At 48.8% G+C, this 23,348-nt stretch overlaps 1 protein-coding gene across 2 annotated transcripts; it reads left to right on the top strand.

Annotated features, from left to right (window-relative positions):
* Nucleotides 1-1,307: 1,307 nt before the first annotated feature.
* On the top strand, nt 1,308-21,748 carry GGT5 (gamma-glutamyltransferase 5). Of its 2 annotated transcripts, XM_071445626.1 has the most exons (12): nt 1,314-1,559; nt 10,236-10,366; nt 11,832-11,921; nt 13,219-13,408; nt 13,589-13,746; nt 14,478-14,627; nt 15,044-15,177; nt 15,550-15,752; nt 16,645-16,736; nt 17,909-18,018; nt 18,352-18,459; nt 18,658-21,748. In XM_071445626.1, the coding sequence occupies exons 1-12, from the start codon at nt 1,399-1,401 to the stop codon at nt 18,802-18,804; spliced, it is 1,674 nt and encodes a 557-aa protein (XP_071301727.1). In that variant the 5' UTR covers nt 1,314-1,398; the 3' UTR covers nt 18,805-21,748. The 2 variants fall into 2 exon arrangements, with proteins under 2 accessions (XP_071301728.1, XP_071301727.1); XM_071445627.1 differs by lacking the exon at nt 18,352-18,459 and having other exon boundaries at nt 1,308-1,559.
* The last annotated feature ends 1,600 nt before the right edge of the window (nt 21,749-23,348 follow it).

The raw sequence follows: 23,348 nt of genomic DNA, 5'->3' as shown, positions 1-23,348 counted from the left end.
CTTTTGCTGTTTCAGCATTCCTATTGTTCATATCCTCCATGGTGCTTTTCCTAAATCTATGGGGTTTACTACAGTTGAGGAAAATAGTGCCAGAATAGTATTGGACTGTTGATACTTGCTGTCCTCAAGATGGAGGTTTGTCCTCTCCAGTCATCTGTCACTGCCCTGCTGCTCTGCTTCTAAAACATGGAATGCTTGTGATCACCCTCCAAGCCTTCAAGGCTTTGTTGGATGAGTCTCTTTAGCCCTTACATTGGAGCCAGAAGTGTGTTTGCAAGACTTGAGATGAAGTAATGCCAAGTTTCTCAGCTAAAAGTGTGAGAGTTATTCCCTGGCGTGCCTTCCAATTAAAAGGAAAACCAAAAAAAAACTTGATTCAGAAGGTACTTAAATGTTCATCTCAGCAAAGCATAAACCTATGAGTAAATTAGGAACATATTTCACTTTTCTGATTTCAGTAACAAAAGAAGGATCATTTGGCTTTCCTGAATCAGGGCAGTTTATGGGCTTAACTTCATCCTTAATTCTGAGGAATTACAGAAGGAAGAGAAATATGAATAAGAAATTCTTGAGTATCAGATTTTCCTGTTTCCAAGTATCTGTTTCTCCAGATGCCTGAACACTTGATTTTTGTGGGAGCAGACCCGTGACCCTCAATAAAGTAAAGTTGTTTGTGTGCAAAGAAAAACAATGGGCAAAGTTTAGTGTGTAGCAGGTTCTGACAACAAATGGACTGAGTACTGAGACAAATGGATCATGAGCACCAACTGTGGAACTCACAGCCATGTCCCTCAGAAAATCCGGACAATAAACTCTCTGAATATTGCCTATTAATGAGTTATTTGATTATCATATAGAATTAATTGATATTCCTGGGTTACAAATAAACATGACTGAAGTAGGGGGACAAACAGTGTATGAAGTACATCCAATTTGGCTTTTGGTTGCAGGATCTTGGAAACTTTCTTAGACTCTTGTCCAATGGTTAAAACCTAATTTAGAGCTGGGAAATACAAAATGCATTTCTTCTTTATTACAGTAAGAGCTTGGTGACTGTAGACAATGCTCTGCAAACAAATTCCAGCAGAAAGAGGTATCCCCCTGAGCGTGGAGAGTGGACACATTCAGGAGTGAATGTGTTAAATGTTTTCATCAGACAGACACACAAAAAATAGGCGGATTGTGGATCTGCAAGAAAAGTTTATGAAAGAGAGTAGGAAAGACAGCGCACAGCCCCTTTTAGCAGCTTTTAATGTTCGAAAGAATGTGATCGCTGTGGGCAGAGCCCAGTGCATCGGGACCTCCCTCACAGCCCGGGATAAATCCACTTCCCCCAAGCAGGGCAGGCGCCTCCTCGCCAGCGCAGAGCCCCGCGGCTGCTGGGGCACAGGACCAGCCATGTCCACGGGGAAGATCTGCTGCCTGGTGCTGCTGACCCTGGCGGTGCTGGCGGGGGCCGTGACGCTCGTGGTCATCCTGAGCCAGCCCAGGTGCGCTCCCCAGCAGTACCTGCACGGGGCCGTGGCTGCCGACACCGAGACATGCTCCCTCATCGGCCGGTAGGTGCACGGAGCTCGGCTTCTCGGTGTGGGGCTCCCTCATGGGCCGGTCGGTGCACGGAGCTCCGAGGCGTGGGGCTCCCTCACGGGCCGGTCGGTGCACGGAGCTCCGAGGTGTGGGGCTCCCTCATGGGCCGGTCGGTGCACGGAGCTCCGAGGCGTGGGGCTCCCTCATGGGCCGGTCGGTGCACGGAGCTCGGCTCCGAGGCGTGGGGCTCACGGACGGACCCGCACTCATCCCGGTCCCGGTGCCGCTCCCGGGCTCATGGACGGACCCGCACTCACCCCGGTCCCAGCCCCAGTGCCGCTCCTGGGTTCACGGACGGGACCCGCACTCATCCCTGTCCCGGTGCCGCTCCGGTGCCGCTCACGGACGGACCCGCACTCATCCCTGTCCCGGTGCCGCTCCTGGGTTCACGGACGGCACCCGCATTCATCCCCGCCCCGCTCCGGTGCCGCTCCAGCCGGGAGAGCAGGCAGAGCCTCTGCCTCCGCGGATGATGCTTACTGTCATTGCAGTGTCCCAAAAATCTGCAAACCCTTGGCCTTTTGGAAGGTATAAATATTTGCAGTATACAAATATAGTGCTGGTTTTAAGTCGGGAAGGAAGAAATTTACTTTTTGTGGTGTGGTAGATCTGTTGGATAAGGGACTTCTTGCAGAGAGCTGCAGCCAGGTTTTAACAGAGACAAGGATAGGCAGGAAAAGGGGGACTGGTATCCCTGCCTTTTGGGAGATACCAGTCTGTCTTTTGTTTCTGGACTGAAGCCTGCAGCAAGTGTGTCTGCCATGAAGAAAAAAGCAAAAAGCAGATTTAGATTTAGCAGATTTTCTACAGTCAAGAAAATAGAAGTATAAAAGACATATTTACACCACTTGGAAAGAAAGATGTAGGTTAAAAAAGTTCTCAAGATGTCCACATTGTACACCTTTAGTTTGTGTAAAACTTGTCTCTCAAACATTTTGACTCCCATGTGATTATTTTACTGTTCTTTCAATGATTAAATGCCTGTATCCATGAAAGCAGAAGGATGGAAGTTTTCATGTGATGCTGGATGCTCCAGTCAGGGATGCTGTGTGCTTTGCCTCATGGCTGGGGGACTGAAATGAGACATGGTGCCATAATACCACACTTTGCCATGTCCCACCTCTGATTCTGGCAATGATGTGCTGGCACAGCATTTGTGAGCAGCTGGAGAAAATATTCTGTGGCTGCATGTATGTCAAGCAGTGAGATGGGGTTTTTATGTGAAGCCACACGTTCTTCAGAAAGCAGAAGTATTTTTAAAATCACTATTAATGGAAAAAGAGGAAAATACATAATTGGATTGTCCAAAGAATCTGCTGGGGAAAACCACTGCATTTGTTTTTGCAGCTATTGTAAACTCTAACTTGATGTAGTGCGTAATCAGCTGGAAGATGTTGAAGTGAGAGGCACGGAAATCTCTGGTCAGTGAACAACTGAGCAGCTTTGACTCGTTGGCTACTGCTGCTGGGCTCTCTCTTGTTTCCTTCCCTTCTCTCAGCAAGAAGCTCCCCAGGCTTCCCCAGCCTCCACCACTGCTGCAGCTGCAGCTCCAGCACACTTGCTGACAGGTCTGTGCTGTCCCTCCACTCTGATGGACCAACTAAAATTTCCTACAAATAGTCTGCCAATGATCCCCACAAAATCCTGCCCTTGCTCCACCTCCCCAGATCATTTTCCCTTCCTTTTGCCCATCTTGGTGCACCTGCACATCTGAGGTAATTTCAGGTCCTGAACACCAGGTCCTGCTCCCTCCTCCAGCCCTGCCGAGCCTCTGGGATGTTCCCAGCCATGGCTGCTCTCCTCCTTTGCCAGGGCTCTGCACTGCTCACCCTGTGCCTGGTGGTCAGCTCTACTCCCCTGCTGCTGCATGATTGCTGCTGCTTTTCCTGCTATCCTTTGCCTTCAGCCATTCTTGGAAATCTTTGTGCTCATTTCATGCTGTCCTTAGACTTGGGACGAGACAAACCCTTGTGTTGATCTCCCAGCTTCTTCTGTGCATGTCCTTGTAAAAGATTATAATAAAAGTAAAATTGTTTATAAAAATGTTCCTCTGCAAGAGAGCTTGGGACCAGAAGCTTTGTATTATATTTGCCCTTTTCCTTGTTGTTGTCCTATTGCTTTCTCTGTCCCACTGGCCCACAGTGGTGGCTTCATTTTTCTCTCTAGGAAGCTCATTGCATGCTCTGTACTGCATGTGATCCTGTTCATTTTCTCCCAGACATTTCTGTGCTGTTATACCTGTATGTCACTTTTTAAGCTCTCAGCTTTTAGCACATGATGCTCTTTAGTGCTCTTAGCACTAAATTAATTCTCAGAGCAAACTGCCAGGTGAGAAAGTGATGTTCTTTCACTGGTGACACTGTGAGGATGCCACAGCAGAGGGGCTCTGGCAGGGGCTCAGCCTTTCAGAGCCATCAACTCTGCTCTGTGACCTCCTGTGTGACTCTGCAGGGTGAGGGTTCCTCCAGGCGGACTCAGGGTCCCTGATGGGAGCACCATGAGATGACAAGCATACAGCTGCTTCCTGCCTCATCTTTGCTGAATAAGATTTTAGGAATTTTGTCACAGCAGTAGCAATAAAATCCAATTTCTGAGAGCAGTCTTGGCCATTAGGCCCTGCTGTCCCCACCTCTGAACTAGCAGTTCATGTCACACTTCAGCAATGAGCTGAGAGCAGGGCAAAGCCAAGCAGCCCTAGGTGCCAGTCCCCAGACACACTACAGGGCTGGCTTGTCCCTGCTCTTCCTCACTGACCTTGCAGTCCCTCTCTCCTGCTGTGACCCCACAGCCTCCCCTTTCATCCTGCAAATCCCCCCCAAGCTCACAGGAATCCATGCGGGGGATGCTCAGAGAACTGGTCTGGTGCCTAAAGCCTTGGAATCTAAAAGCAGCACCTAATCTCTGACTTACTCAAGTATTTTATTCTTTAATTAAAAAATCTTGTTTATTTTAAAGATAAATAACCTGCTCTGTGAGTTGTCAGGAGTGAAATGACATGATACTCTGTTGGTTTAAGATTCTTCCATTTGGGAGTCTTTGTGTGCTCCTAATAGAATTGTCAGTTGAACTCGCTGAGAATAACTGAACTAACCTCTTGCTGAGAAGGAATCTGTATTTCAATGAGTGGGGTAGTGGGCTGGGGAAAACTCCTCAGAGCCCATGTGTTTCCAGCTCTGGAGATTGTGTTCAGGTACTCTGGATTTCTGAAATCTTTATGCAATTCTTTGGGTCCTTGCAGAAAGGGAGCAATCTCAGTGAGCCTTCAGCCTGTCACCACCATCCTGAGCTAAATTTCCCCTTAGCCATCAGTGCCCAGCTCTCAGTGCTCAGCAAGGCTGGGTCTCTTGCTGTGTTTGTTCTGCTGGAAACTGGGGGCTGAAAGCAGCCTTGTACAGCTGCCTGGTCCAGACTAAGACCCTGCCCTGGGAGAAAACTTGTCCCTGAATGAAGTGAAACACTTTGATAAAGAGGGATGGGAGGCTAAAAGGAGAATCAGGGCAGTTTTTACCCAAGGATGTGGATTTGGTACCACAGTGCACCTCACTAATTTCTCCTCATGTCAAGAGCCCTGAGGAGACAGGAGATGATTGCCCTGTGACAGTAAGAGGTACTCAAACTTCACCTCCAACTCTGAACTCTTGTTCCCTCCTGGAAGAGGCTCTTTTCATCAAGCATGCAAAAAAGCTCTGCATTCCCTACCAGTGTGCTGTTTGAGCTCTGTCTTCCACTGCTCTGCATTCCTTTGTTTCCCAAATGGCAGAAGCAAGAGCCAGCATAAGGTCAGGGACACATTTAGGAAAAATGTTCATTCCCAGTGGTGGGATTCACTGCAGCAAGGCGAGCTGACCTGGCCTGGCCAGCAGCCATCTCTGATCCCACTTCTCCAGTGTAGCCTCACATAAACCCTGGGAACCAGCTTTGAAATCAGCACCCTCCGGGGACAGGACAGGGTGTGGGGAGGGTGAGAATGGTGAGACTTAAACAGTCAGAAAGCGGCTGCAGCCCTGGGAAGCTCAGTTCTAACCAGAGAATCTGATGCAAAAAAATCCTTTTCAGTGATGGCACAGCACATTTCTGAGGAATGTTTACATGCCAAAGGATTTGGTTTCCCTTCTTGTACATTTTAAATTTGGTAACTGGCCCTTTTTTACAGAAGCAGTTGTTGCTTTTGCTCTTCATAAATCCTGAGGAGGCAGCTGCTGTAAAATGGGTGTTCTCCCAGTCCCCAGCCTTCTTTAGCAGAAAAAAAAGGGCAATATAATTTAATATGTTAGCATTTCCAGTGTGTTTAAAGGGGCTTCAGGGCTCCCTCTAGCCTAGGGCAGAGCAGAGGTCTTGGTCTGCAGTCCAGCACAGCCCAACTTTGCTGTGAGCAAAGTGCCATCATTCACCCTTTCCAGGGAAGGTGAATCCCTGTTTGCTGCTGCTGGAACGGGACTTGGTTGTTAACACCCTCTTCTGCTCTTTCTCATAAAGAAACTCCATTAATGACTAAACCCCAACGCTAATTGTCAGGAAGGACATGGCACAAAGCACTGTTATCAGATCTTGCCAGCTGCAGCACTCTGGGGTATCTCTAGGGAGACCTGGTGAGGTGCCACAACTTGATTAAGGACTTTGCATTATAACCAAGCTCATTGCAGCAGAGATTCATCTGAAGGGAGCCAAGTAATGGGACGTGGTTTTGCTATATGTAATGGCCCTAAATTCCCCAGGCATCACTCGCATGGACGGGGCAGGTCTGTGACTGGAAATGAGTGAGCCAGGCACAGGGAGTCACATGTGACACACCAAGAGCCAGCTCAGTGTATTTCCTGTTGAATTTCGGTCTCTGGAGAGGCTGGAGGAAAAGGCATCAAGGCTGGAAGCCAGTGTGAATGTGCTGTGAATTTGGGTGAGAATGGTGCTTTTCAGGCTGTGGGAAATGTGCCTGATGTTCCATGTTAAGGTCTTAATACATTGCACTGAAATGTGCACTATGCCATCTCCAAGCTTCTTTTCAAAGTGTTTTTCCCTATCAGAACCATGGCTTTCCCTGTCAGAACCATGCCTTTCCCTGTCAGAACCATGCCTTTCCCTGTCAGAACCATGCCTTTCCCTTACAGAACCATGCCTTTCCCTGTCAGAACCATCCCTTTCCCTTACAGAACCATCCCTTTCCCTGTCAGAACCATGCCTTTCCCTTACAGAACCATGCCTTTCCCTGTCAGAACCATGCCTTTCCCTTACAGAACCATGCCTTTCCCTGTCAGAACCATGCCTTTCCCTGTCAGAACCATGCCTTTCCCTTACAGAACCATCCCTTTCCTGTCAGAACCATGCCTTTCCCTGTCAGAACCATGCCTTTCCCTTACAGAACCAAGCCTTTATTAGGAATGGCATTTGGGAAGCTAGAGATCAGTTGGTTGGTTCCTGGTACATGGAAAGCCTCTTCTGTGCTCAGAGCATCCTTCTTCATGTCTTGGGACTCCTTGCTGTCCCTTTCAGTCCACAGCATTTGTGAGCAGCTGCAGTTCTCTCTCTCCCATAACTCTTTGCCCAGAGCAAGTCCAGCCTCCCACAGGTCTGGCCCTGGCTGCTCTTTCCTCCTGTGGACTCTCCTTTCTTTCCCTCTAATTGTTCCTTCTCACTCCAGCAGAGGAAGGTGCCCCTCACACCCCACACTGCTGCCACTGCATTTCTCCAGCTGCTCCCCTCAGGTTGCAGGGGTCCCAAGGAGGCATTTTCATCCAGTTCCTCCATTCTGACACTCCTGGATTTTAACAGTGTCTTTTGTTCTTCCCTTCCCACCACAGGAACATCCTGAAAAGTCCTGTCCTTTCCCTGTCAGAACCATGCCTTTCCCTTACAGAACCATGCCTTTCCCTGTCAGAGCCATGCCTTTCCCTGTCAGAACCGTGCCTTTCCCTGTCAGAACCATGCCTTTCCCTGTCAGAACCATGCCTTTCCCTGTCAGAACCTTGCCTTTCCCTGTCAGAACCATGCCTTTCCCTGTCAGAACCATGCCTTTCCTGTCAGAACCATGCCTTTCCCTGTCAGAACCATGCCTTTCCCTTACAGAACCATGCCTTTCCCTTACAGAACCATGCCTTTCCCTTACAGAACCATGCCTTTCCCTGTCAGAACCATGCCTTTCCCTTACAGAACCATGCCTTTCCCTGTCAGAACCATGCCTTTCCCTGTCACCAGGCTTTGTACATGTGTTCCCTCACAGCCCACACTCCAGGGGCTCTCAGGGGCACTGTCTCGGGTCAGTGTAGCAGCCCTTCTTTCTTCTTTTTCCTTAAATTTTATAATTTTTCCCAACTTTCTAACAGTTTCTGGGTCTTCTGCATAGGTGACTGAGTTTTTTAGGAAGCCCTCGTGTCAGCAGTTGTTGAAGACTGCAATACAAGATGTTTTCAATTCCTATCTGTATGGCAGATTATCTTTTGTCAAGTGGGCAGTTTCCCTTATCTCTCTCTCTGAGTGACCACATTCACACCTCCCTGGGGAGGGGACACTGCTGATAACAGCCATTGAATGTCCCTGCATGGCTGATAAGAACTACAGCATCCCATTGGGAGATGTGAGCCCAGAGGGAGGAGCCAAGCATTCCTACCTGGATATAATCCAGAGGTTCTGAGATACCAGCACGGCTTCTCCACGGGATTGCCCAGAGGAACAGCAGCTGCCTCTCCTTCCCCTGGATCTTCAGAGGCAGAATCCATCCTTCTCTACAGGATCCCTGCTCCAGCAGAGCCACCCCTGGCACTGCAGGAGGGCTGAGCCACAATTCCAATGGTTCTGCTGCCAGCACCCTGACCCACAGGGTGTCAGGCTGGGTTCTGACTCTGGCAGTGTTGTTCTCGTGCACTGCATTGTTTATTTTATAGTTTTATTTCTTTTCCTTCCCTATTAAAGAACTGTGCCCATATTTTTGCCTGAGAGCCCCCTTAATTTAAAATTTACAGCAATTCAGAGGGGTGGGGAGGGTTTACATTCTCCATTTCAGGGGAGACTCCTGCCTTCCTTAGCAGACTCCTGTCTTTCCAAACCAAGACAGCAATTAACAGCTTGGGTTTCAGAAAAACACCTCTCAGGGACATTGGTGTGGTGAGTCCATCCCCCGCTGCAAGGGGCTGGATGGGTGAGCCTGAGCCTCAGCCTCCATGTTCAGATGCTTTTTTATAGCCATGTAAAATTCCATCCTTCTGCTTTCATGGATACAGGCATTTAATCATTGAAAGAACAGTAAAATAATCACATGGGAGTCAAAATGTTTAAGAGACAAGTTTTACACAAACTGAAGGTGTACAATGTGGACATCTTGAGAACTTTTTTAATCTACATCTTTCTTTCCAAGTGGTGCAAATATATCTTTTATACTTCTACTCTCTTGACTGAATTTCAATTAAATCTGCTTTTTGCTTTTTACAGCCAGGGAGCTCCCAGGAGGCCAAAAGCTGTGCAGAAACAGGAAGCCTGATATTCCCTACTATTTCTTTTCTTCCCACTTGTCCACATGTCATTTCCTTATAGGCAGTGGTTCTGAGGCACTTGGGGAAACAAAGAAAGCCACATCAGCCTGTTTGCTGGCAGCATCCTGTTCCTGAGCCAGCAGGTCCCAGCCATTCCAGCCATGCTATGGATGGAAAATAAACACCAGACTCTGTGTGTGCTCTGTGTTCCCATGCAAACTCTGGGATCAGCTGCACTGCAGCCACTGAACTACTCCAGTCTCCCCTCTGGCTTTGCCCTATCTGAGCAATGACCCAATGAAGCAATTAGGAACCTTCCTAGCAAACACCAGTGCTGGCTGTGCAGGAAATGCCATCCCATTTCCACTGCAAGGAAATGATGGTTTTCAGATGTTCTTGAGGGAAGCATTTGTTGAGACACTTGAGACACATTTCTCTAACAGAACCTTGCTGCTGTCAGCAGCAAAATGTTGCTTTAATGCCTGTGCCTTGGTAGAAGCAGTTGAGGGTTTGTTTCCTGTTTGGTTTTTTTTTGTTTTGTTTTTGTTTTTGGTTTTGGGGGTCTTTTTTGTTTCTTTGTTGGTTTTATCTTTGGGAATGCAGGGAGCAGGCTGGGGCATTTTTGTGCTAATAAACCCAGGAAGTCACATTGTGGGAACAATGAAGCTTATTGACAGGAGTTTTCTCAGGAGTTTGCTTCACATGGACCCAGGGTTCCCATTTCAGTGCTCCTGGCCAGTTGACCAGCATAAGCCTTTATTAGGAATGGCATTTGGGAAGCTAGAGATCAGTTGGTTGGTTCCTAGTACATGTAAAGCCTCTTCTGTGCTCAGAGCATCCTTCTCCATGTCTGGGGACTCCTTGCTGTCCCTTTCAGTCCACAGCATTTGTGAGCAGCTGCAGTTCTCTCTCTCCCATAACTGTTTCCCCAGAGCAAGTCCAGCCTCCCACAGGTCTGGCCCTGGCTGCTCTTTCCTCCTGTGGACTCTCCTTTCTTTCCCTCTAATTGTTCCTTCTCACTCCAGCAGAGGAAGGTGCCCCTCACACCCCACACTGCTGCTGCCACTGCATTTCTGCAGCTGCTCCCCTCAGGTTGCAGGGGTCCCAAGGAGGCATTTTCATCCAGTTCCTCCATTCTGACACTCCTGGATTTTAACAGTGTCTTTTGTTCTTCCCTTCCCACCACAGGAACATCCTGAAAAGTGGAGGCACAGCTGTGGATGCTGCCATTGCTGGCTTGATCTGCACTTCAGTGATGAACCCCCAGAGTTCAGGCCTGGGTGGTGGGGTCATATTTACCATCTATAATGCCAGCACAGGTATGGCCTCTCCATGGTGCCTTGTCCCTCTGCAGACACACAACTGCTGTGGACAAATCAGAATCCTGCCTGTTCTCTCAGAGCAATATTTTGAATATAAAAGCTACATCACAAAGCACACTTGTGCTCTTAATCCAAAGCATCCAGCACAGGGAGCTGTGATTGTCATTTCACAGCAAGAACATGTGTGTGGAGGAAAGAGCTTTGATCGAAAATGAGCTGAGTTTGCCTCTCCTTCCCCCTCCAGAGCAATCCCAAAGTGCATTCCAAAGGCACACAGGTGTGAGTGGCTGAGTGAAGCAGGCAGGAGGAGTTTGTGCTGGTAGTGCCAGCTGAGCCCTTGGGATGGCACCTGAGGGGTTTGTGTGCCCCAGCAGCTCTGGCAGTGCCTGCTGGCCCTGGGGCTCTCACACTGCTGGCACCAGGGCTGCTGTGACTCCCCATGCAGTGGTGACACTTCCTGTCCCAGGAGATGCATTTCCACTTCAGAAATCTAAACCTCAGTGTCTGCTGGGGAGCCTTTCTGTGTTTGGCTTAAACTCCACTCTTGTTTTGTTGCTTCAGTGGGGGAGTTTCTAAGTCTTGGCTTCCAAACACCCCCAGAGCTTATATATCTAATAGTAATATCAACAATGAGCAGTGTAGCAATATAATAGTTTTAAAATCCCTGCCAAGTAGTTTCACTGAGTCACAAATCTGGAACTGTTTGGGTGTATCTTATGCAAGAGCTTAATTTGGCAGACCACCTATGTTTTTCTTCTTTTTTCCTTTTGGCAGACCACCTATATTTGTCTTCTTTTTTTCCTTTTGGCAGAGCCATGGAACTTTATTTCCTTACAACAACCTTCCTCTGCTACCTGATTTATGCTGCTGCACAGAGCTCAGGCTCCTGCAGCACAGCTGGCTCTGTGACTGTGACAGGGAGAGATAAATACAAGGCAGAGAAGGAGTAAAGTGATAGACTAGACCTGAAATATGAGTGTATGCAAGGGAGGGTCTGGGTTTGTTTTTGTCCTTTCAAGCTCCCTGATACATAGAGGGCTTCAAACATGATGGACTTGCCTCATCATCATGTGGTAAATAGCCCTCCCAGGAGCATGAGGCTCACATTATGCCTCTGACATGTCCCATCTGTAGAAGAAGTGCAGGAACCTGCAGGTGTGAGGCAGCATATCCCAGCCCATATCCCAGCCCATGAACCCTGGGGGGAACCTTTGCTGCCTGACACAAGCCCTGGCCTTCTCCCTGTACTTTCAGTACCTTTAGGTAGGCACTGCTTGGTTTGTTCTAAATTAAAGCACAGGAGTCAGGGACAAGTGGTGCTGACACCTGACCCTGCAGGTGCACTTGGCACACCTGGCAAAAGGCTCCAGAGCAGCTCAGCTCTGGGCCAGCAGCACGTGCAGCAATGACTGAATGGTGATGCTCAGGAGGACAACATGATTCATTTCCTTCTTCTTTCCAGGAGTAGTGGAGGTGATCAACGCCCGTGAGACAGCCCCACGAGTGTTTCCTCACAACCTGCTCTCTGGCTGTGGTGCTGGTTTCCCCATTGGTAAGGACACAGCTGTGTGCCCTCCTGGTGTGCACAGAGCTCAGGGTGGGGAACTGAGCACCTCACTGGCTTCATCTGGAGTTCTGTTTAGTTTAACACCCTCTACCTGGATTGCCTTTTGGAAAAGTAATAAAAAGAATAGGTCCATAAACATAAAAATTCCTGTTTGGTACTAACACTGGCAACCTGACCAGCGAGGCAATGGGGAGCCAGCATGAGGAGAAATCACAATGTAACTTCTCTCTGTAGGAAGTCTGCAGTTCAAGACTGGATTTCCCAAAGATCTCATTCCCCAGAAGTTCTTACAGAGAAAAATATGATCAATAACTTTTGGGAAAAAAAGAAATCAATCTTGTGTGCTTGCCACGTCCACAGATTGGGGAAGCACGCTGGCACATCAGGGGTTGGGTTGCTGGGCTCAGGCACTCTTGCTTTAGCAGCACATCTTGGATCTTTCCACATTTCTTGCTGTGTTCATTCTCCTTCCCTGGAACGTTGTCTTTTGGGGTGTGTTCTAGATTCTGGGGATGTTCTTATCCTTGGAAGAGCCTGAAGAGGATCAGGAGCAACTCTGGTTGGAAGGGACAGCTGGAGTTCTGCTCAAAGCTGGGTGATGTCAAGTGTTGCTCAGGCTGCCCAGGGTCTTGTCCTGTCAAGAAATTTTTTAATTTCTCCAGGGATGTAGAATTTCACTGCTTCCCTTGTTCTGGTGTTTGCCCAGGCCCCATGAGTGCCATTTCTCCAGTGTCCAGCTGCCACCTCCCTTGCTGCAGCACCTGCCTGTTGCCTGTTATGTTTTCAGCACACCTCAGGCCTGGCTCCAGCCTCTCCACACCCCTGCTGCTCAGTATCAGGGAAATACACGAACAGGAATAGGCAATAAACAAACCCAGCCTGCTTTTAGAAGCCTTGGTTGCCTCTACCAACTCAGAGTTGAACTGGAGAGCTTTCAGAGAGGTGGGAGCCCCAAGGCAGTGCTGTGTGGGTGTGACAGTGCTGCTGTGCTCCTCAGGTCCCTGCTGGATTGGTGTGCCTGGAGAGCTTTCAGAGAGGTGGGAGCCCCAAGGCAGTGCTGTGTGGGTGTGACAGTGCTGCTGTGCTCCCCAGGTCCCCGCTGGATTGGTGTGCCTGGAGAGCTTTCAGAGAGGTGGGAGCCCCAAGGCAGTGCTGTGTGGGTGTGACAGTGCTGCTGTGCTCCCCAGGTCCCCGCTGGATTGGTGTGCCTGGAGAGCTTTCAGAGAGGTGGGAGCCCCAAGGCAGTGCTGTGTGGGTGTGACAGTGCTGCTGTGCTCCCCAGGTCCCCGCTGGATTGGTGTGCCTGGAGAGCTCCGGGGCTATGAGGAAGCCCACAAGCGCCACGGCCGCCTACCTTGGAAAGCCCTGTTTGAACCAACCATCAAGCTTCTTTCAGAGCCACTAGTCATTTCTCCAGTTCTGGCAAAAATTCTCCATCACCCAGCCTTCTCTGAACCAGGGAAAAGCCTGTGGTAAGACCCATGAATGAAACTATGAGGGTCACTGTTCCCCCAGCTCCAGACCCTTTCTCTGACGTTGGAAAGTACACAGCATACATAATCCAGATCAGCTCCTGGGAGGAAAAAAAGGTCATTGGCCTTGGGCAAGAACAAGCTCATGCTGTAAAACTGATGAATGTTCTTCTTGAACAGCCCACTGCTGTGTGATGGTGACAGATTTCTGAAGCTTGGCGAGACCTTCCGGTGGCCAGCGCTGCAGCGAACGCTGCGAGCCGTGGCAGAACAAGGAGCTGCAGCGTTTTATGAGGGAGAGATAGGGAGGGCCCTGGTGCAGGACACGAGCAAGGCTGGTGAGTAACAGCTACAGGGAGTCAGTCCTGATACACATAGAAACTGGCCTTTCTCCCAGCCATCGGCTCACAGTGAGCCTGGACCAGGGGAAAGCCAACCCGTGCCATTTGCTTGTCACTAGGGGTGGTACCTGACATGGGAAGAGGCCACTTTTCCCCAATTCCTGTAACTTAGGTCCAGAAGCAGGGCTGAAACCACCCCCTGCTCTGGCCTTTGCCCACTGTGCTCATACACTCGCCCCTCTGACTCCTTTAGGCTTTGTGACATTTGGAAAGGGAAGAGATCAAAATTCCACACTCTCCCTCTGTTTTCCCATCCAAAGAAGCCCAGCTTTTCCCCAAGGTGGCAGATGAAATCACACCATGGCACAAGTGCTGCCCTGCCTGCTGCTCTCTGCCTTGGGGGTGCAAAGCTGCCCCAACCACAAGCTCAGGGGAACTGCACCAACACTTCCTCCAGCCTGCACACGGTGACTCTGAGATAGCCTCCCATGGGGGCCTGTGATTTCCCTGCTCCTGGGATGAACAGGCTTCAGCTGAGCTCCCTGGAGGTGCCTCTCCCTGTGGTGAGATGGGGTTTGGCAGCACATGAGGATATGTGAGGGCAGTGCTGTGCTGGGTGGGAGGAATTTGGGCCGTACAGGGATGGCTCCTCACAAGCTTTACCAAGGCTCTGATGCAGGCAGATCTAAGTTGCTGTGCTAATGGCAGCTCCTGGGTCTCTGTTGAAGGGTCCAGTCTCTCAATGGAGGACCTTCAGACGTACAAAGCAGAGGTGTCCTCAGCTCTGAACATCACCCTGAACAACCACACCAAAGTATTTGCTCCAGGACCACCCATGGGAGGTGCCGTGCTCATGTTCATCCTCAAGGTATTGGAAGGTAAATTCCTAATGGAAAGGGGTCAGCAAGGGGTTTTCAGAGAGTCTTGCTCCAGAATGATAAAATGCAATGGGCAGAATGGAGTTTTTGAGCCAGAATGGGGCCCAAAGCAGCAGTGTGACCATGCTGTGCAGCAGGAGGATGAAATGGTTCACTTGTACAGTGGGTCAGCATCACCACAGCTGCTGCAAGTGCCAAAGGATGCATGGCTTTCCCAATGCTTCAAAAGAAATTGAAGTCACAGTGGAAATTAGTACTTGGTTCCTTCTGCATCCACATCCTGATAAAGCAGAGGGGAAACTTGATAAGAACTGGGGTGGGAAGAAGAGGCTCCTTTCAACCTTTCCTTTTTTTACACTTCTTGGAAAAACATTGCCTCTGGTCTATTAACAAAATTATTCCATCCTGCTCCACAGAGTATAAATTCCATAAAGCATCACTGGCAACACTTGAGGAGAAGGTAGAAACCTATCACTACATTGCAGAGGCCCTGAAGTTTGGCAACATGCTGAGACCCCACATGAGTGACCCAGCCTTCTCTGAAGCTCAGGTGAGCTCCATGGTGTGTGGGTACAGTGCTACAGCACTGAGCAATGCTCTGACATGCTGCTTCTTTGCAGCCTGGAAGGAAAGAAAATACTTGGAGCTGCTACTGAAGTGCAGCTGAGTTGGCCAAGGCAGGGCAGGGTCAGGATCAGGCTGTTACTCTGCAGCTTCAGCTGTAGGCTGGCCCTCACTTGCCTGACAAAGGGTGTGCCCATGTTGAGGTGCCTTGGTGCTGAGCTTGGTCCATTTTCTGGGATGAGAGTGGCCTGGGGCTGAATGCTGCCACCCCAGGCTCTGACTATTGGGGCCCAATTGCTGAGCCCAAAGATGGTCCTGTGCTTTGGTGACCAGCTCAGTGTCCTTGCTGTGCTGGCAGGTGCCTGTGGAGACCCTGTTGTCTGAGCAGTTTGCTGAGTCTGCCAGGCAGAGGATGGATGCTCGTGGTGACCACCAGCTGAGCCACTACAGCCTGCTGGAGCCCCTCCCCAAGGAGCAGCACAGGAGCTTGGGCACGAGCCACATCTCAGTGCTGGCTGCAGACGGCAGCGCCGTGTCGGCCACCAGCACCATCAACTACCCGTGAGTAACCTGGGCTGGGGACAGTCACACACCTGGGCCAGCTTCTCAGGGCAGCTGGCAGGGCTGGCTGCCAGCAAAGCAAAACCTCTGGGCTTCACTGGTTTAGGCAGTTTCTGAGCTGGGAGTGTTTTGTGCAGATAGCCAAAAACTCCACAACTGTGTGGAAGTTGTAAAGCTGGTATGTTTATGACAGCACTGGACCATGTGGAGATGACTCTGCTTGAAAGACATGGGTACCTCTGGGAACTTCAGGTCCCTTTTCATCCCCCTCTCAAATACATATGCATACAGTTTCACAATAGATTCATACATATTCATCTTTACGAATTTTGCGTGACATTTGCCGCTGGTTCTTCTTTATCAGAAAGAATTCCTAGGTCAGGTTGACCTGCTCTCACAGCAGTCTGTCTGTCTGTCTGTCTTTATCACCCCCTGTCTCCCCTTCCTTATCTCTATCCTTCACTGAATCAGTTTCCCTGAGCCTAGGCTTTGCAGTCAGGCTACATAGCTATGTTTTCTTTTCTAACCACAGACTCAAAGATGTACATTTCACCTAAATCAAAAAGGATTTCTACTCTGGAGCATTTCTACTCTGTCTCAGGAGTGCCTTTTTCATGTGACAGCCAAGATCTGTGAGCATCAACTCCAAAGGCTGTCATAATTCAGGAGGATACAAGAATTTACTGAGGCTCTTGCTGAATTTATGTGGCACCAGTAACAGGGAACTTATCTCTGTCACCAGCAGCAGCACAAATTCCCTTTGGACACCCTCAGTGGGACACTTGCAGGCTGGGAGGAGACAGAAGTTACTCACAGGGTGCCATGGGCAGTAAATGTCATCCATAGCAGGAGAACCCTGGGCACTAAAAGGCTTCATCTTTCCTCCCTGCAGGTTTGGCTCCTTTGTGTATTCTAACCAAACTGGGATCATTTTAAATAATGAACTTGCTGACTTCTGCATAGCAAACAGAAGCATCAAACCAGGTGAGCATCCTCATCCTCAGAGTAAAGCACAGAGCCAGGGGATGGATACACAGGCTGTGTACAAGTGGGCAGGTTTTATGGTTTTTTCATAAAACAGACATCTTTTATGAAAAATCCTTTCCTTAGGATTTTTTCTCCTGAGAAGCTGAGAGGTCTCAGGACCAAAATGTAACCAGTGGTTATCTGCTGCTGTGGAATGCAACAGGTGCATCTGGGATTGGTCTCATGTGGTTGTTTCCAATTCATGGCCAATCACAGTCATCTGGCTCGGACTGAGAGTCACAAGATTTTATCATTTTCATTTCCTTTCCTTTGCTTTCAAGCTTTCTGATGAAATCCTTTCTTCTATTTTAGTATAGTTTGAATATATCATTTTAATATAATATATATAATAAAATAATAAATCAGCTTTCTGAAACATGGAGTCAGATCCTCATCTCTTCCCTCATCCTGGGACCCCTGTGAACACCACCACAGGCAGGGACAACCTGTAAACTTACACCTGTAAGTTTACACTCTTTCCTTTCCTAGATCTGGATGAGAGCAAGTTTATTTCAGACTAAAAGAGGATAGTGTAGTGTGTCTGTGTCTACTCACATATCTCCTTGTATGGAGGAAACACAGGAGTTTTGGTTTCTAACCAGAGAAATCAGAGGTTAAAAAAAATGCTGAAGCTGATCACTGGCTGATGGGAAGGGGAGGGAAGAAGTGGAGAAGCTACTGCTAAGACAAGCTTGCTGGTATTTTAGGCTCATCTCTGATTCTGGGTATAGAGCTGTACAGGCTTGCACTGAGCCCTGTGAGCTCTGTTGGTGCAGACATGGCTCTGTGCCATTCCTGCTCCCTGCTGGGAGAGGACACCAGTGCTGCTGTGGCAGGATTTCTGCTAAGGGTTCCTCATCTGGTTGGATGAGCTGCAGCAAGTCCTGAATACTTGGAGGATGCCCTGTCATGCATCAAGAGAAGCTTGTTTAGCTTGTGCCAGAAAGGTCCCAGTTTCTTGGGAGATGGGCTTTCAGTACAAGGAAAATTTTCTGCAAGTTTAGAGCATCTTGAGGAAGGAGCAGCTTTTTTCTGTGGGAGACAAAAGAAAGGCAAGGTAGATGAACCTGTGTTCCTCCTACCCTGCTTAGAGCCACATGGAAAGAATAATATCTCTGCTTCTGCTCTAGGAGAGAAGCCTCCCTCAGCAATGGTGCCTTCCATCCTCATCTCCAAGTCAGGAGACATGCTGGTGATTGGAGGAGCTGGGGGGGGCTGGATTATCAGTGCTACCACCATGGTAAGTGAAACCCCAGCAAGCTGCCAGGTTTTTCAGCCCTCCCAGATTTCTAACCATGGTCAGTCCCTACTCACCTCTCCTTGGATCTCGACTCCTCGGTGCTTTTGTTAATTTGCAATTTAGAAGTCACTGAAGGCTGAGACTTTAGGCCAGGGAAAGCATTCTGGGAAGTATTCCATGCTCATCCTATTCTTTTACTTGTCCAAGCTTCATTGGTCACCATAAAAGCAGGACACCAGGCTGGCAGGACTGTGGGTCTGGCTCAGTGCAGCCTGGCTTGGACAGCCCAGGTTCCATGTGCAGTTGGGCAGTGTGGGATTTGTTTTATTGCAGGCAATTATAAACAAGCTGTGGTTTGGTTATGACTTGGAACAGGCCATTTCAGCTCCTGTCATGCACACCCAGGGTGACAGTGTCCTGTTTGAGGACTCTTTCAGCAAGGTGAGTGGCCTTGGTGGGGAGCAGATTGCTTCTGTAACTCTCCTGGGTAATCTTTATTTTGCCTCTGGCTCACCTCTTGTTTAAACTTTAATTCCTCAACCAGGCTCCACACACACACCCTCCTGTTTCACACCTGGCAGTGTTAAGATCTCAGGCCCCTGCCCCATTCACTCCATTTCCTCTTCTCTCCCCCCACAGGAGGTTAGGACTGGCCTGCTGGGAAGAGGACATAAGGAGAAGAAAGATAAATTTGCAATGAATGTTGTGCAGGGAATTTCCAAGGAAGGAAAGTGCATCTCTGCTTACTCCGATAAAAGGAAGCTGGGGAAGTCGGCTGGGTATTAGTGTGAAATGCCATCACCATCCACAAAGCCACAGGAGATCCAGAACATGCTTTGTTTGGATATGCCCATAATTCCTGCTCCCATCAGGATGTCTCCTGGAGCATGGGCACAGCCTGTGATTGCCTGAAGGTCACCCCAGGCAACACAAGGAGAGGTCAGCCAACCTTGTTTAGAGCTACACCTTTCATTACTTACGTGATACACAGAGAACATATTTCTTGAGCACATCAGTTACTCAGAATGAGAGAATACAAGGTGTGAAAGGAAAACTGGTCCAAACCCCACTGAGATCACTGTGAAATGGCCCAGCTGCATCTTCCATTCCTGATGGAATCTCAGTTTCTTTCAGGCTGTTCCCCAGTAAGCCTATTGCTGGGGCTCAGCAATGTGAAATACATAACTATTTTAGCCATGAACAAGGAGCATCTCTAGGGTCAAGATTTAAAATCTGAAGCATTCAGGCTTAGAGCATGGATTTGGAAAGGGAAGAGATCAAAATTCCACACTCTCCCTCTGTTTTCCCATCCAAAGAAGCCCAGCTTTTCCCCAAGGTGGCAGATGAAATCACACCATGGCACAAGTGCTGCCCTGCCTGCTGCTCTCTGCCTTGGGGGTGCAAAGCTGCCCCAACCACAAGCTCAGGGGAACTGCACCAACACTTCCTCCAGCCTGCACACGGTGACTCTGAGATAGCCTCCCATGGGGGCCTGTGATTTCCCTGCTCCTGGGATGAACAGGCTTCAGCTGAGCTCCCTGGAGGTGCCTCTCCCTGTGGTGAGATGGGTGCCAGCCTGTGCCAGCTCCCCCTCCTCAACACTGGTACATCAGCCTTTGGGAAGGCAGGTCAGGAAGGCAGTGGAAATGCTGCTTTTGGAAACTTTGGAGCTTTCTTCAAATTGCAGAGTATACGTGATCAGGAGATGTCATTTGTAGCCCTGAGCTCAGCCTGGCCAAGCAATCACCAGGACTGCTGAGAAGTGATGCAGCATTATCAGGCATTAGCAGAATTCTCCCATATCCTCCATGCTCCAAATTCCTGTTTACCACAGCCTGTTGTCTCTAATGTTCCCTTCAGACCAACCAGAGGGCATGGTAGGACTCTAAGAACCATCCCAGAAAGAGAAAACTTTTGGAGAAGAGACCTGAATGCAAATGGTCCTGGATTTTGCAACTGGATGCAAAAGGTCTTTTGCAGTTAATCCATAGCCTTGCCCTGCTCAAAATGGCCAAGAGAATCAAACATTTATGAAAATAAAACCTAAAACCCAGAAAACCCCCAAAGTTCTTCAAATATGCAGGGTCAAATTCCCAGAACCCTCCAAAATTCGATTTTCTGAAAGCTCCTGAGCCTGATTGCCCTATGGGCACAGTGTTGTGTGTGTGTCTGAAAGAGAAAGAAACCAGAGCCAGGGACTAGCTCAGAGCCCATGGGACTCCTAGTTCTCCAACAAATAGAATCCCTCTGTAAACATTATAACAAGCACACACTATTAAAAAACACAAATTAAAACAAGGCCAGCTAGATTTTACACCGATGTTTTTACCCACAAAGCCTGTCCAATAAAGCCATCCATTTACTGAAATTGCAGCCTTCGCTTGCATTTTAGTGATGATGGGAGTGAAGCTGCCAAGAGCCAGACATGTGTTTTCCTTCAGAAGTTGTACCCCAAGGACTACAGCACAACCCTGCTGTAGCAGTGGATGATTGATGAGTTACCAGATCCTGACCACAAGCACTCAATCACCAGCTGGAAATCAAGTTACTCATGGATGGAGCCAGCTCCATGCACTGCCCTGCTCCCTCCTTGTCCAAGTGGAATTCATCTTAAATCCCCCAGTTCAGCAAGAACTGCTGAAGGATTCTCCATTAGAGAGAGCTGGTTTCTCCATCACAGCTGCTCACTCACACTGTGGAAGTGGCCTGGCACCCTGAGAGGCAGCATCACAGTGCTGGTGAAGGGGAAAGGAAACAGCCCCAAAAGCTGTTGAGGGGCAATTTTTATGTTCACTTTGGCTATGACCACCAAAGAAACCAAATCTAGCTAATTTGCTGAGGTTCTCTGCCTTGATTAACTCCCCTGTCCCAGCTAGCAGCTGCTGGGTGCATCGGTGGTGGTGTCAGGAATAGCAGCTGACAGGGGAAGCCCTGACAGGCGCCAGCCGTGTCTGCAGCAGCCCCAGACACAGCCCAGACCGGATGCTGTCGCTGGCAAGATCCGGGGTTATTTCCAGCTAACCCCACTGAGCTGGGAGTTTACAAGGAGCAACTGAGAGTGGCGCTGGCTGGAGACAGGGAGAGCACTCCCAGCTTCCCTATTGGGCCACCTTCAGCAGAGCTCTGGTCCCTCCCCATCGTGTTTCACTGAGAAAAACCAAGTCACCGAGTTACAAAGTGCCATTACCTTCCATTACCTTTGCTTCTGACACAGCACTCCCTGCAGCACTCCAGCCTATCACCTTTCCAGTGCAGCAATATCACAGCTTTTTCCCACCACAAAGACATGGGAATATTATCTTTAGTCCAGTACTCACTGCAGTTTAACTGCTTTGCTATTAACTTTGCAACTGAGCCACTGAAGCAGTTTAAAAACCCATCACAGATTTAATTTGCAAGACAGAAGGGAATGGGAGTGCAGATCCCTCAGCACAGCAGAGACTTCCAGTCCTGCAGTCCTTCCTAGCAGAATACCTGGTGAAGCTGAGATTGTACCTCCTTTGTCATCTCTGCTCTTTCCCTGCCACCTCCTCACTGCTGCTGAAATCTGTTTGGGTCAAGAGCTTCTCACTTTGGCCTCTCCACATTCCTGTTCCTCCCAACAAGAGAGCATTATTTTTGTACTGAAATCAACGTACGTGGACTTTTAAAGCAGCAGTGTACAGAGGCTGCTCTATTTTCTAATGAAGTCTTTAAGTTATACTTTCAATAAAGTGTTTTTATACCTGTCTGTGATTTTCTCCTCTAAACCTGTTGCCTACCCCATCACACAAGCACAGAGGACTCCATGCAGGTGTTTCCAGCAGTAACAGTTGTTCATTCTGGAGCCTCAGATGCTGCTGGAGAAGCTGAGGAGCAGTGCAGCTCGTGCCACTTGTCTCTCACAGCTGAGTTTTGTTCCCTTGCAGAGGCTGGATGGCTGCCAAAAGAAACTTGTACTAATATCAGACTCAAGAGCAGGGGCAAGAGGTGAACTCCACAGCTCATCATCTGAATTGCCTTTTAATGGCACAGCTTCCTTTCACATCAGCTGGAATCAGCCATGGAATGTGTCCTGTTCTCCCTGCCCTCATCCACACACTGCGTGCCCCCAGGAGCAGAGCCAGGTGGCTGCATTAAAAGGTGGGACATGGAATGGTGAGGGACTTCAGGGACCATCTTGTTCTGCCCCCTGTCATGGGCAGGGATGTCACTGACTAAACCCAGTTGCTCCAAGTGCCATCCAACCTGTCCTTGAACACTTCCAGGCAGGCACAGCCAGGGTTTCTCTGGATAAACCTCTGCCAGGGCCTCACTGATGTCACAGCCAAGAATATCATCTTAATATATAACCTAAATGTACCCTCTTTCAGTTTAAAGGCATTCCCTCTCATCCTAGGCAGATTTTCCCTGCAGCTGAAACATCCCATAAGCCTGGAGGTGCAGTTGGAGTTTTACAGCAGGAACCAGTGCCTGACAGACAGCCCCAGCACAGGGTGAGCAGTGGGATGTGAGCTCCAAGCAGGTGGCAGAAGTGCCTGCTCTGTGTACAGGTATGTCCAAATGAGATGCAGATAACTACAGCTTGCACAAGTATCCACAGCTTTTTAAAAACATAGGGAGTAAGTGCAAGTTGTGGCTCAGTTTAACAAATCCTTCCTCTGCAGCTATAGCCCAGTTTAACAATTCCTTCCTCTTTCTTCCTTTCTTTTTCCTACTGCTAAAAAACAACCAAACAAAGCAACTTCTGCAGAGCCAAGAATTCAAATGCATTTTATAAGAACAGTTGTAACTATGAGTGTTTTAAGCTTTCCACAGGGGAAGCTTTTTAACACAGATAATAAATAATAGGGGGATTTTCTGATTAGAAAGAGGAAATTCAGCAACATGAGAACAATTGCTGCACCACAAACCATTAGATGCAGCCTAGCAACAGCCACTCAGACCTGTATCAGAAATCAGGATTGTCCTCAGGCACTTCCCAGAAATCAATTTCCTTCCTATTTTGGACTAATTGTAATGACTGTAAGATTCCAATAAGCTTATTTTGCTGTGCAGTAATTTTCTTTATTTCCCAGGTCACATCTAGCCAAGAAAGAACTCAGCTAGTCCCAATTCCAAAGGCAGCCTGAGGAACACCAGAAGTGAAATTACAAGAAATGGAAAAGTGAAAGTTCCTAGTTTGGCAATAAGGGGACACAGGCTTGGCCCCAAACTGGTCTCTTGAGGGAACAAGAGGGAACACGGTGCCTAGAGGTCATTTACAATCACTGCCTTTGCTGCACCTAAAGCAGCACCATCAGTAAGAGCTCAGGAAAAGGAGCCAGAGCACACCCAGGACATGTTTGGTA

Source organism: Agelaius tricolor, unplaced genomic scaffold (assembly GCF_023055355.1).
Source record: "Agelaius tricolor isolate 1412-34295 unplaced genomic scaffold, bAgeTri1.0.p SCAF_20, whole genome shotgun sequence".
NCBI classification, from domain to species: Eukaryota; Metazoa; Chordata; class Aves; order Passeriformes; family Icteridae; genus Agelaius; species Agelaius tricolor.
This window is presented reverse-complemented; position numbering and strand designations above follow the sequence as displayed.